Raw genomic sequence first — 14,753 nt, 5'->3', positions numbered from 1 at the left:
AGGTGTGTAGCATGGGAAAGGGGTTGCTCTTCTGTCTTCCAGAGCTACACAGGAAGTATTTTTAGCTGCCAATTCTGGACGCCTCTTTAGCCTGGCATGTCTATGAATTCAGTTGCCTTGAGAATCCAGCGAAGGAATACGATGTCTATGTGGTGGCTTGGAAGGAAAAGTCTCTAAGTGGACAACATTGCTTCCTCTCTAGAATTTGCATTGTTGCCCAGAGACTTGGGACCACTGTGACTTCTTCCGAGACTTTCCTAAGCTTTTTGCCAGATGCGGCAAAACTAGCTGGTAGAACACAATGCAACTGTGCCAGCTGCGCATATCTGTAGGTGTGCTTTTCAGTCTTTGAACCTGACGGTCCTTCCCCAGCCCCCCATGCCTTGCCTGTTGCATGTTGCAGATAGGTTACATTTGGGGGGTTTTTTTGTGTCTTTTTGTTTTGTGTGTGTGTGTGTTTCTTTTTCTTTTCTTAACAAGGTCAAAATACGAGCTTGAAGTTTAGTCTCCCGCCCCTACAACGTCTCACACTGCGGCGGAAATCTCTGACTGCCACTGAGTTTGATGGAGTAGCCATTGACTATGGAAAGGTAATCATTCACCGTAGACTTTGTATAATAATGATAAGCCCACCTATTTGGTTAGCACCCCACCCCAACCCCAACCCTGTTCCTCGGCTCTCCTGCTACACCTTCCGTCTGCACATTAGGAAAAAGAGCCAAGGTCTCCTTGTGGCTAGGCCAGGACAATGTGACAGGAGCAGTCAAAATCCCGGGAGGATAGGCTTGAAAACATTCGATCCTGTCCGGCACATCCCACAAGGGCATGGCACCACCTGTACCATACCAGGCTGCATCCAGACGTGTGGCTTCTAGTGCTACCCATTCATTGCTCTCCTCTGGCAAACCTCAAGCAAAATTGCAGTTGACTGTCCTCCCTTATGAGACTATTGTGCTTTTTCATTGTTGACACATGTTCCATCCACACCACTGGGCATGGAATAGGTGCTGTGGGCAAGCCCATTTGAAACTCAGCAAGCGTCCACCAGAATTTAAATCTGCAAATAAAAGTTAGTAATTGAGCGCTGATTTTTTAAATGTTTTGGAAAAATAAAAAGTGGTGCTATCGAATGGCACCCGTCACGAAGATTGTAGTGAATGTGTGAAGAGCAGGTTCACTTTCCTGATAAGGTTCCTGCCCAAGTCAAAAGGACAGAAGAGTAGCACTAAAGTAATTTTTAAACATCATAGTGCCAGATTTCCCCAGTGGGTTTCCTGCGGAGATTGCACTGCTCTTTCATTCTTCTGGGGGGAAAGCCGGCGTTTTGGGCATCTGAGAAAAGCTGGAAGAAGCATGGGGAAGACAATGATTGGCTGATGGCAATTCCGCACTAAGTACCGTATTTTTTGCTCTATAAGACGCACCAGACCACAAGACGCACCTAGTTTTTGGAGGAGGAAAACAAGGAAAAAAATATTCTGAATCTCAGAAGCCAGAACAGCAAGAGGGATCGCTGCGCAGTGAAAGCAGCGATCCCTCTTGCTGTTCTGGCTTCTGGGATAGCTGCGCAGCCTGCATTCGCTCCATAAGACGCACACACATTTCCCCTTACTTTTTAGGAGGGAAAAAGTGAGTCTTATAGGGCAAAAAATACGGTATCTAGTGTAGAAGCACTCTCAGGACTCATCCACACTACGGCTTGTCTCATGCCTAGAAATTACGGATCTGAGCAGTTTCCCCCTTGCTCTGCTCCTTTCCCAGGGAAAACCCGCTCTTTGGCGATAAATCAATACGAAAGGCAGTCCGCAGAGAACTTGAATTGCTGTTTGCTCTGAGCAAGCTCTGGGGAGTGGTTTTCCCTGGGGGAAAGTAGTGGAACCGGGGGGGGGGCGCATGGATGAACCCTCAGTCTCTGGCCTGTGGAAGCTGAGGCATGTTGTGATCCCTGAAGCTCCCAGTCTTTGGGGCATGCTCTTGCTGTTCCTGCGCCAAGGGAATCTGTAGGAGCTTCTCCCCTAAGGCTCCTTGCCTTGTGGCAGCGCAGTTTTCATTGTGGCTGCAGCTGAGGGGGGAAGACACACACTGCAACATTTCTCCGATGAAAATAGGAATGTCTTCTTCTTCTTCTTCTTCTTCTTCTTCTTCTTATTATTATTATTATTATTATTATTATTATATTTATACCCTGCCAATCTGACTGGGATGCCCCAGCTGGGTGCGGTGGCTTCCAACAGATATAAAAACATTTTTTTAAAAAAAAATTATACATTAAAAAAATCCCCATACAGGGCTGCCTTCAGATGTCTTCTAAAGGAGATACCGTATTTTTCGCTCTATAAGACGCACCAGACCACAAGACGCACCTAGTTTTTGGAGTAGGAAGGCAATAAAAAAAATATCCTGAATCTCAGAAGCCAGAACAGCTGTGTAGTGAAAGCAGCAATCCCTCTTGCTGTTCTGGCTTGTGGGATAGCTGCACAGCCTGCATTCGCTCCATAAGACCCACACACATTTCCCCTTACTTTTTAGGAGGGAAAAAGTGAGTCTTATAGAGGAAAAAATACGGTAGTTACCTATCTCCTCAAGGGTCACATAACTCCATACCCCCCAACATTTCTCCAATGAAAACAGGGACGTCCTAAGGAAAAGCGGGACATTCCGGGATCAGGTTAGAAAGCAGGAAAGCTTCTGTAAATCTGGGACTGTCCCTGGAAAATAGGGACAGTTGGAGGCTGTAGGGAAGAGTTAGACCTCCCTTTCTCAAGAGCGACAATCTAGATGAAAATCAGCCCGTTCCCATGCCCACTGGTACCTAGTATTTAATGCATTCCAACAACCAGATGTGTTTGGAATTCATAATGCTAAAGATGTCTGGTTTGAGCCTAAGCAAGTGCAGGCATTGAGGTTGATACGCTTTTAATTTAAGCCATTCTAAATCAGGCCATTAGAGGGCAGAGGCTACTGCCAAGAATGTCGCCAGAGCCGTTGTAGATGGGAAGGGGGGGGGGAGATATGCAAAAAGGCATGGGGCAGGATGGACTCTTGAACCTTTAATTTCTCTGCAGAGGAAGGGATTGTCAAGCTGCACCTGCCAAAATACCCTAGTCTGCACAACTATTAAAGAACTAGGAGCCCAGTCCCCTTTTCATAGAATCATAGAAATGTAGAGCTGGAAGGGACACCGTGGGGTCATCTAGCCCAACCCCGTGCAATGCAGGAATCAATTTTGTATCTGGCCACCCTAGATGTGTGATCGGGTTCTCCTGCATTTTTAATACATATATAAAATGGTGGGAATTTGGAACATGGAACTGTGGGAAGAGGCTTTCTCGTCCTCTCTGTGCCATTTTCACAGTTCACACACACACACACACAGAGAGAGAGAGAGAGAGAGAGAGAGAGAGAGAGAGAGAGAGAGAGAGACCTGCTGCTGCTGCTGCTGCTTGCTCCATGGGGTAAAATAACAGCTTTGGCATGCGTGTGTGATTTTAATTGAGAAAATGGTCTGTGAGGGGAGAGGATTTAGAGGGGGGAGGGAGGAGAACCTCCCTTAGCAGTGTGATCTTGATCTAATTCAGACTCCCTGCTGGCTGCTGTTATCTCTGCTTAGGAAAAAAACAAAAACCAAGGGCAATCTGAATCATAGATTTCCTGAGGATATAACACAAAGCGCAGCAGTCACAGAATCTTAAAAGACAAAGAGAATTGTGTAAACGGAGTGGGGGGGGACCAATTGTGCTGGTTGATTAGAAAGGAGTTGTGGTGATGAAACTGCATCCCTTTTACCCAGGTAACTTACTATAATCACATTTAGGCACGCACACAAAAAAACTAGAATCCAAATGCTGGCGAACCTATGGCAAACGTCTGCATGGCAGCGACGAGGCTCATGTGGCGTCTTGTTACTCTTCCCTGCACTCTGAGTAAAAATATTAATTAATTAAAAATTAATGGTGCATTCGAAGTGAGAACAATTGTGCCTAGAATAGTTGCTAGAGAAAGAAGCAAGCCTCTTTTTAACTCGTCATCAGTTGCTTGTTGAGAGAGTGCTGTTCTTCTGATCCTCCCGGCTGAAAACGTTCCAGGTAACACCAGACGGGAGGTTTCAGCTGCACTGCCAAAGGTTTTAGGTTTTGTTTTTTAACCAGGATAAAGATACGCAGAGGATCGCTGCATTTTCTAGAGAGTAACTGGGCAGCTCTGGCGTTGCTTGAGACGTTAGTTTCGGCTATTTGGAATACTATGCTCTGAAGGTATCTAGGATGTAGATTTCCCATAGGTATGTAGAAGTCCCTATCTCTGCATCTCAAAGGTTCTAGACATGGGTAGAAGGCTACTCCCTGCCATTAAATGCTCAAGGCATGTTGAAAACAAAAGCACATGGTATTAGGAACAACACACCAAGGGAGAGGCTGGCAGATTGCATGAGCTGCGAAGATCCCACGTCAGGGGTGGGGAGCCTGTGGCCTTGCAAATGCTGCTGGACTGCAGCTCCCATCATTCCTGACCATTGGCCATGCTGGCTAAGGCTTATGGGAGTTGGAGTCCAACAGCACCTAGAGGGCCACATATTCTCTACCCCTGTCCAGTGCTAATAGTACATGTCTTCTTCTTCTTCTTCTTCTTCTTCTTCTTCTTCTTCTTCTTCTTCTTCTTCTTCTTCTTCCTCCTCCTCCTCCTCCTCCTTCCTCCTTCTTCCTCCTTCTTCTTCCTTCTACCTACCTTCTTCTTTCCTTTTGGCTTGCTACGGTATGGGGGGTCAAACAAATTTGGCGGGTTTTCTTATAGATTCAGGTCATGCTAAGTCACCACCAAAACTAGTCCCCAGTACTGTTACCAGCATTGCTGTGATAGATTTGTGTAGGTTTGATGTGACTGGCGCAGGAACGTATTGGCTGGTGTCAATTCCCCCAACTACCTGTTTTAAAATTATTTTTAGTGCATAATATCTTCTCTTGTCTTTTTAAAAGGTTCCTTAGGCTTGAAACTAACAAAACCAGAAACTTTCCATCCAGTATACTTAATTCAACCACTCCACGGAATTAGGAAAGGAGAATTCCATGGGAAGTAGGGAGCTAGCAGGCTTTTCATCATACAGTGGTGCCTCGCAAGACGAAATTAATCCGTTCCGCGAGTCTCTTTGTCTTGCGGTTTTTTCGTCTTGCGAAGCACGGCTATTAGCGGCTTAGCGGCTAATTAACGGCTTAGCAGCTATTAACAGCTTAGCGGCTTTAAGAAAAGGAAACAAACTCGCAAGAACTCGCAAGATGTTTCGTCTTGCGAAGCAAGCCCATAGGGAAATTCATCTTGCGGAACGACTCAAAAAACGGAAAACCCTTTCGTCTAGCGAGTTTTTCGTCTTGTGAGGCATTCGTCTTGCGGGGCACCACTGTACCTGGGGTAGTAGAGAACAGTATTGGAGAAACAGGGGGGTTAGATTGTTGTTGCTGGGTTTGTTTGTTTTTTATTGGAAATATCAATAAAGGTGCTTGGTTTCAGTATTTTCATAAACCCAGCAAGGTGTCCGTTCGTGCAGACAGACTTATTTCAATTCAGTTTATCCAGCCCACCCTCCAATGGGATGAGGGTGGCATACATGGTTCTTTGCCACCCCCCATTTTATATTTACAACAACCCTGTGAGGTCGATTAGGCCCAATGTCTCCTAGGGAGCATCATGGCTGAGTGGGGATCTGAACCCAGGTTGTCCTGGTCTGACACTGTGATAACCACTCCACCTCATTGCTTATGTGATGATGTAATTTGGATAGCTATATTATTTGGTTAAAGAGATGGTTGCAGGTAATCATTTAACTTCAGCAGCAGTGCAGTTAGGTAATTTAGATTTTAATGGTCTTGCATCAGGAACCCCAATTTAGGTGGTAATGTTCAGCGTGCCCTGCTCTGTTTGGGGGAACCGTTCTGATCCTTCTGCAGAGTGTGACCCTAGATCTCTGGCCCCAAGCCCTGCCCTGACAGCCCCACTGAACCATAGCTGTCAACCTTCCCTTTTTTTGTGGGAAATTCCCTTATTCCAGCGCCGTTTCCCGCTGCTTCCCGCGCCTATCCCGGATTGTTAGATATCCCTTAGACTGTCCCCAGGACAGGTGAGGCTGCTGATCCCTTATTTTCAAATCTGAAAGTTGACAGCTATGCACTGAACTTAAAAACAAATATATGAAATTTGTGTATGGAATGAACAGTGGCAGTACTTCTCTGGAGAACAGCAATTCTAATGTGGAGGAATGATCTGAGTTTACACATCTTTTCAGGACCAGGAAAAGGGACAGGGAGAGCCCAGTGACGGTAGGAAGAGGATATATCAGTTGCAGTTTATCCCTCCAAGTGCCCATGTGTGTGGGTTGAATACAGTTTAACAATCTCACCTTTGGCAGCAAAAATTAAAAGCATGGAAATTGGGCTGTTTTGAGCAACTCCATCTATGAAGTAAGCTGGCTTCTCTTCCCTATCCTGCTTTGCAAAGAATCAGGCAACAACTTGTAAAGTTTAAAAATAAGACGCATTAGTTCACAGCAGCAGTAGCAGTAAAAACGATGCTGGCAAAATACTTATATTTACTGTATTACTAGTTTGGGCATGTGCCAAAAGCTGGAGCAAGCAGAGATATGTCTGTACCCAACACTGGCCAAATGAAAAGGAGGGAGGGAGGAAGAAGCAGGTAAACACTACATGCTCCTTCCTCTCCAGGAGCGGAGGGGAAATGACATCACACAGAGCCCTCTCTACCAATTGTATTTCTATGGTCTTGGTATCTGCCTATCGGCAGCGCAGCTCTATGGAAGTAGCCCCTTCTCATGCTAACTAGTAAGAAGATGCATTTGTTAGGTTTGGCTTCTAATCTCCCACAAGTTCCTCCTGTGATATTCCAAGGGAGGGTGTGTATGAGTGGAAGCAGATTATCGTTTTCTGCATGGCCACTGCGTTAAAATTGTCCACGGTGCCCGGAAACCTGATTGAGGACTCTACCCGAGTTATGAGCAGATTGCTACCACTATGACTGCCCCCATATATTGCCGTGTTCCTGCTGCAAATGACTGCATCTCCAGATAAACGGGTTCCCTTTGGAAAGGCTCCATTCTGCTACCAGGACAACATGATAGGGAAAGTTGCAACATGTCGTGTTGATGCATAACTGTTTTGGCCCGGATGGTGCTTCCATTGTCTGGAGATCTTGGTGCTTTCTGTCTGTCCACCGCATACACACCCACCCCAAAGATCTTGGGGTGGGGGTGTGGATACTCTTGCATAGATATTGCAGCCGGGGAGGGGGAAAAACCCAGATGTCCTAATTTATTTAAAGCAAATCCCTTGGCTCATGTCAAGGCACGGGCTTTTGCATAAGCCCCAGAACTGAACCCTCCGTGAGCCAGGTCTTTCTCCCACCTGACTCATCTGCATTACTGACTCAGAATTAGTAGGGGAGGCTATTGGCTTTTACTTCCTAAAGAATCTGTCCTAGCTGCAAACACATTCATTAGGAGCAAGCACACATTTTCTCCCCTCCACTCCCTATAATGATAATGAATTGATGCCCTCTGTAGCATTCCTTGCAACAAGCCAATATTAATCACACCACCTGTACGTTAGCAGCAACTGCTAGAGAGCTGCTTTCTTTACGGTAATGAAGGCACCATAAGCAGTGTAAAGATGCCAGGCCCTGGTAGTAGTGATCTCATAAATGAACAGCATTTTAGTAGGAGGTAGACACCTTTTTTCACCCTTATTCCAGTCCCCCCCCCCTTTTTTTTAACTCTCTCGGAGAGACTGCATATGGCTAGTGTTTACGGAGAAATGTGGCCACGTACAGGCAGACACCATGGACATAAAAAATCCATCTTCTTTAAATACTTGCAGGTTGCCAGGATAAAACTGAAATTTAGCCATAGAAAATGCTGTGCTAGTTTCAATGATTGCATTCCCTGTGGTCATATCGTGATTTCACCTATGGGAATATGTCTTAAAGAACAGGTAACTGTAGGAGAATTGCAGGGAATATTGACTTCTACTGACATTTTCTCAGTGGAGGGGGGGGGGGAGACCTGGTTATATAAATTCACCATTAGTGAAAAAAGTGAATAAGAACTAGAGGTATATTGTTCCTTTAAAGTAATGGTGACATGCAGTGCACTGATTATGAGAGTATTGTTTAGCGATTAATTCCCCCTGGGTCTGAGGCCTTTTCTTGTTGTTCCGTGGCTGTGCCTTGAGGACAGATGATCTTACCCACTGACTCAGATCTTATCAAATGTACAGAAAAATCCAAAGACAGATTTTATTTAATCAAGCTTCAATTCATCAGGTAATATCAGATTTTCCCAGGCGACAATGGTGGAACAACAACAAAAAAGACATTGGATTAGGAGGAATTACTCAGTACATGATATGGTCAAAATGTGGGTCAAGCGAAAGTGTGGATGAGCCTTGAGCTAAAAAACCAAGACGATCCTGGTTCAAATCACCTCTGACACTAAAGCTTTAGGTAGGCTTTAGGTAAGGCACTGGTCTCACAGTCTTATTGTCCCTATCTGTAATATGGGAGTGATAGTACTGGCCTACCTAGAGAGCAGTTGGGAGGAGATTACTGAGATAATGCATGTGAAATGCTTTGAGTATGTGTAAATGTGAAGCACCAGTATCACATGGAAAGATGCATATTTATGTATATATTGCCTTGCATTCCTATCCTGCCTTTCTTCCATCATGGAACCAAAGGCATGGCCATGCTTGAGGCTCCCAGGCAGTCAGTCACCCATCCAAATATTTGCAACCAGGCAGTGGAATGACTTGCGCTGAGAAGATACTCCAATGTGGAGATCAGCCCATTGCCCAGGACCTCCCATTCCTTTCTCCTTCCTTTGTTCCTCCCCTCTTCTGTTGCTTTTAAACATTCAAGAGCTCCTCTTAATGAAACGCTTTCTTCCTGGCTGTCTTAAAGCCTGGAGGGGACTCCTTAAAGCTGAGGGAGTTGAAGACTGTGTCCATGGAGAACTGTGTCCAATCTGAGACCGAAGCACTGCTGGGGAAGGAGAGGAGATCGAGCCTGGAGACGGCATCTGACACTGAAGTGCGACACTCCGCCCCAGCGCAAGAGCTGCCTTCTCTAGGGCTCCGAGGGTCGCGCCCTGCCAGGGGTTTGGGCCGGTTCCATCTTGGGGGCAGCTTCCATAGCCTCCGCCAGGTCTCCTCCTTGGAGAGTTTGGAGGCTGCAAGGTCTGAGTTCCAGAGAAAATTCAGGGAAAGGAGGGCAAACTCAGGTAGGGGGAAAGCATGCATGCCCAAGTACTCATTCTAACTACTATGTTCCATTGGGCTGTTGTTGATTGTGTTCACTTTTTGGGCCTGATAATCCTTGCAGAAGGCGGCTAGGCATGGGGCTCCCCAATTTAGTAAGCTGACGACAGCGTTGTTATCTGCACACCTGACAATGTCTAAACATTTCTTCCTTGGCTTTTAGAAAGCCCTTTTTTTGTAGGGAAGCAAACCCACTTAAAGAAGTTCTTGTGTATCAAGGGTCCAGTTCATTGTATGGTAGATCTCTCAATTGAATGTTGGGAGTTCTGAAGGAAACTGGAGTTCAGTTCCCTGCCCCTTCTCCCTGTGCCCTACATACAGAAGGAGACAAGAAATGGAGAGGGGAAAGGCACGTTCATTCCTGTGTGAGGGCAGGAGCAAATGGGAAACAGCTTCTGGCTCTCTTCCGATTTTGCTCCATGCTCCCAAACATATACTTGGTTGGAGAGCCTAAACAATAGCCAGGAAATGTTAAATAGATGCCATAGCACAACTCACGATTTCAAGACGCTGCAAATTAGCCAGGCCAGACCTACATCTTGGATAGGCCCTTATTTTTAATCTGGCACCTCACAGGTCTCTCTTTTTAGTATTCATAAAAATAATCAATGAGCAGCCACCCTGCCATTGCCAAAAGCGATGGACCAAATAACCTCTGTGATTATAGCTGGCACCATAATATTCTCCAGCTTGTGGGGAAGCCAGAATTATTTAATTTAGAAGGGGAAGTGACCAGCCCCTTGACATTAACAGTACAGTAAGGTAAAGGGACCCCTGACCATTAGGTCCAGTTGCGGATGACTCTGGGGTTGCGGCGCTCATCTCGCTTTATTGGCCGAGGGAGCCGGCGTACAGCTTCCAGGTCATATGGCCAGCATGACTAAGCCGCTTCTGGCGAACCAGAGCAGCACATGGAAACACTGTTTACCTTCCCACTATTTATCTACTTGCACTTTGACGTGCTTTCGAACTGCTAGGTTGGCAGGAGCAGAGACCGAGCAACGGGAGCTCACCCCGTTGCGGGCATTCGAACCACTGACCTTCTGATCGGCAAGTCCTAGGCTCTGTGGTTTAACCCACAGAAGTGACCAGCCCCTTGACATTAACAGTACAGCAGGCAGCATTAAACTGGGAGGGAGCGGAAAGGGACAGAAGTTTGAAGAATATCTGCTCCTGGGCTGATTCCACAAAATTATGTATTTTATGACCCTACTCAGTTGTGTAACATATTTTCAACTCTTCTTGTATCTGTTAGGGATTTGAGCAAGATGCCCACTACCATCTATTTATACTAAACTGGATAGGGAGGACTTTACAACAGGGATGGGGCCAATGTGACCCTCTGGATGTTTGACTAGACATCCTACCGTCCTTGACCAGAGTTGAATTTTGCTATATTGTCGCTCGTTTCACAGTGCTGCTTGCCTAATTCAAAGTATCACCACCTCACAGAATAGAATATAGGTCCCTTATCTCAAAACATTATATTTCTGGTAAATACCACCAAAGCAAAACCGCAGTGTCCCATATGTTGGGGGGCGAGAATGATCTCATGATCTTGTTCTCCTATCTGCTTGGCAGTAGAAAGTGAGCTGTTCGGACTTCCTGCATATGTGGAGTCCTAGGCACTGATGCCATCAGTTGTGAATTTTATTGACCAGCTGGCGATGAAATTTTAATTCCCTTCCTCCCTGTTTCCCCTTCAGAGGCGTCCCATGTCAAGCCCAACCAGAATTCCACCTCAGACTCCGACCTTATGAGATACAGGACAATCAGTCAGATCCCCCAGTTCACCCTCAACTTTGTGGAGTTCAACCTAGAGAAACATCGCTCAGGCTCTACCACGGAGATTGAAATCATCGCACCCCACAAGGTGACAGAGCGCACACAGAATGTCACTGAAAAGGTCACACAGGTATGTGGATCCCTCAACGTTCCAACCACCAGGTTTAGAGTGCGGGAGCCAAAGGTGAATTGATGCCAGGACAACAAGTAGGCCAAAATGATACAAAATGAAATGAAACAAGGAAGAATGGAGAAGATGTATCCTTAACCGCTTCAGCTTTTAACCTAGTCTTTAAATATCTGGATTATTACCTGCTTGTATGTACAGGAACATAGGAGGGAAATGTGAGAGCACACGAGGGCCATAAGCTTAGATGGTATTGGGTGCATTTATTATTACTATTATTATTATTATTATTATTATTATTATTATTATGGATTAGACAGCAGTAGAAAGATCCATAACTTTGTTTAATCCAGGGGTGGGTGACCCTCCAGGCTTTGTTGGATTACAACTCCCATCAGCTCCACCATGCATGGTCAGGGTTGGTGGCAGTTGTACTTCAACAACATCTGGAGGAATGAAGACAGAGAAACCAGTAGGAGAGCACTTCAATCTCCCAGGACATTCTATACAAGATCTCAAAGTAGCTGTCTTATTACAAAAGAATTTCAGAAATAGACTGGAAAGAGAAGTTGCTGAATTGCAACTTATTACCAAACTTTAAAACCATGGAGAGACCTGGTCTGAATAGAGACATTGGATTCTTATCTTCATTATATAAAGCTATTTTTAGCCATCTCACCCGTTGCTTTTTCCTGTAAGACCAATTGCAGTCCTTAACAGTCGTCAACAGGTTTACCACACCTATCAGCCAATCACCCATTCCCACCACCCTTCTGAGTAATACCCCTCCCCACCCTCTCGCTATATATAAGGGTCTGGTGACTTCTGTTTCGGTGTATCTGAAGAAGTGTGCGTGCACATGAAAGCTCATACCAATAACAAACTTAGTTGGTCTCCAAGGTGCTACTGGAAGGAACTTTTTTATTTTGTTTCGACTACGGCAGACCAACACAGCTACCTACCTGTAACTAGAACATCTGGAGGGTCAAAGGTTTCCTCACCCAGCCCTGGATTAAGCAAAGTCATGGATCTTTCTACTGCTGTAGTTGCTCAAGAGAAACTCCCATGTTCAGGGACAGTGTATCCCTGAGTACTAGATGCTACGTACAAAAAACATGGGCAGGGCCAACTTCGTACTAACCTGCTTTGGCTCTTCCTGGAGGCACCCGGCCATCTACTGTAGGAAAGAGGACTAAACCGAGTTTTGCTTTGGTCCAGGAGGGCATATCTTACACTTTTAATAGCAATGGCAGCCTAGTGGACTTCTCACCCATTTGACCTCATGAGGTTGGTCTTAAGCTTTGCTGGGCACATAGCTCCCCCTAAACTCTTTGAAGCAACCTCCAGGGCATGGTGCTTTCTCAGTGCATTGACTTAGACTTTGTATGGGTTGGTGCCAGGGAGCAGGGAGGACAGGAACAGTTGCAGCACAGGAGCTGCTGCTAGGCAACAGGATTGATGCCTGATCAGTAGCGACACCAACTTGTCAATACTGGGTCATTAGCTGGCTGGAGGTGACAGGATTAGAGCTGACAGGACATTGCTGAAGGCTGGACAGAAAGGGCAGAGTCTATGAACACTCCGCTGTCGTGGATCTGCCACAGTCATCATCATGCCAGTAAACATCAGCCATTAGTTCTGCAGGCGAAAAAGGTTCGAGGAAGATGCCCCAAGATCCTTAGGTAAAGGCACGGGATCTTGATAGCGTGTGGGTCACATAAACTAATATTCAGTTCATATGGAGAGTCTTAGAGATCGCTCCCATCCCCAGCATTTGTGGCCAGTAAGCATACAGGCAGTTTCGCTAGAGAACTTTTCTCAATCTGTGGGGGTTGCTATGATATCATGGTGCATAGCTTGCCAGTCTGCTGATTAGCAAGGAGCACAAAGAGCTGTTTGACAGTGGAATGGACTCCCTTTGGCGTTTTTTAAGAGGCTGGGTGGCCACCTGTCATGGACGAATTAGTTGAGATTCCTGCATTGCAGTGTTTTGGACTAGATGGCCCTCAGAGGTACCTTCCAACAATACAATTATGTGATTCTATGAAAGAAACAGGGACGCAGGTGGCGCTGTGGTCTAAACCACAGAGCCTAGGGCTTCCCGATCAGAAGGTTGGTGGTTCGAATCCCCGTGACGGGGTGAGCTCCCGTTGTTCGGTTCCTGCTCCTGCCCACCTAGCAGTTCGAAAGCACGTCAAAGTGCAAATAGATAAATAGGTACCGCCCCGGCGGGAAGATAAACTGTGTTTCCGTGTGCTGCTCTGGTTTGCCAGAAGCGGCTTAGTCATGCTGGCCACATGACCCGGAACCTGTACGCCAGCTCCCTCAGCCAATAAAGCGAGATGAGCGGTGCAGCCCCAGAGTCATCCGCTACTGGACCTAACAGTCAGGGGTACCTTTACCTTTACCTTTTTATGAAAGAAACAGGAAAGAATAGAAACCCTGTAGGGTCCTCACCATTTCACCAGTGTCTCAGTCTTTATTTTTTAAAGGGTGTGGGAGGAAGGAGCCTGTTCACACAATCATAGGATGTTGCTGCTCAACCCATGATGGGTCAGCTGGGTGCATCAGACACCATGTTATAGAATTATGCTTCTGATACACTTTCCTGCTGGCATGCCAAAGGCCAATTTCTGCTCATGTTGGTGGATTCTAGGCTTCTCGGTTGTGGAGATAGGTTTGAGAATGTCTGCAATTGTAACTGACAGAAAATACGAAGGTTTGGGGTTCATCCTGAAATGGAGCTGAAGAGTGTAAACAGGAGTAGCATTGGTAGCACTTTCCTCAAACGTGGCCCTGACTTGTTCCCCATTTGAAGAGGCTTTTCGCTGTGCCCTCCCAAAGCGCGTGAGCAAAACACATTTAACGTTGTGATGATTCTGCAAGGAGGTGTTGGCAGCTGGTAGATCAAACTGTGGGTCTTCCCTGCAAAATGTGTGTGGCATTTGTTCTGTGTGTTTTGTATTTCATTCCATCTTGGCCACGTTTCACCAGGTGCATACCTCTTAAGAGGAAAAAGATCACACCGGATCCAGCCTTGCACTGAAAGTTGGGATCTAAGGTAAATGTATGTCTGGGAGTGGCCTCTGAGACTATATAACACCGGTTGAAAGACCTTCATTGGCTCCCAGTGTGTTTCCGAGCACAATTCAGAATGTTGGTGCTGACCTTTAAAGCCCTAAACAGCCTCGGCCCTGTATACCTGAAGGAGCGTCTCCACCCCAATTGTTCAGCCCAGACACTGAGGTCCCGCTCTGAGGGCCTTCCGGTGGTTCCGTCACTGCTAGATGTAAGGTTACAGGGAACCAGGCAGAGGACCTTTTCAGTAGTGGCGCCCGCCCTGTGGAACGCCCTCCCATCAGATGTCAAGGAAATAAACAACTATCTGACTTTTAGAAGACATCTGAAGGCAGCCCTGTTTAGGGAAGTTTTTTTATGTTTGATGCTTTATCATGTTTTTAATAATCTGTTGGGAGCTGCCCAGAGTGGCTGGGGAGGCCTGGCCAGATGGGCGGGGTACAAGTATTATT

The 14,753-nt window shown here is 46.1% G+C and overlaps 1 protein-coding gene across 2 annotated transcripts in view; it reads left to right on the top strand.

The window, feature by feature from the left end:
• KCNH6 (potassium voltage-gated channel subfamily H member 6) overlaps positions 1 to 14,753 on the top strand; it is a 132,506-nt gene that overhangs the window by 67,242 nt on the left and 50,511 nt on the right. Inside the window, exons 4-6 of one of the 2 annotated variants that reach the window (XM_028703316.2) lie at positions 481 to 590; positions 8,956 to 9,274; positions 11,018 to 11,226. In XM_028703316.2, the coding sequence (XP_028559149.2) occupies positions 481 to 590; positions 8,956 to 9,274; positions 11,018 to 11,226 (638 nt within the window). The remainder of the gene's footprint in view (positions 1 to 480; positions 591 to 8,955; positions 9,275 to 11,017; positions 11,227 to 14,753) is intronic. The other variant, XM_028703318.2, reaches the window with a different exon arrangement.

This window comes from Podarcis muralis, chromosome 13 (assembly GCF_964188315.1).
Source record: "Podarcis muralis chromosome 13, rPodMur119.hap1.1, whole genome shotgun sequence".
Taxonomy (NCBI): domain Eukaryota; kingdom Metazoa; phylum Chordata; class Lepidosauria; order Squamata; family Lacertidae; genus Podarcis; species Podarcis muralis.
Note: the sequence above shows the minus strand (reverse complement) of the source record. Positions and strands in the feature narration are given on the sequence as shown.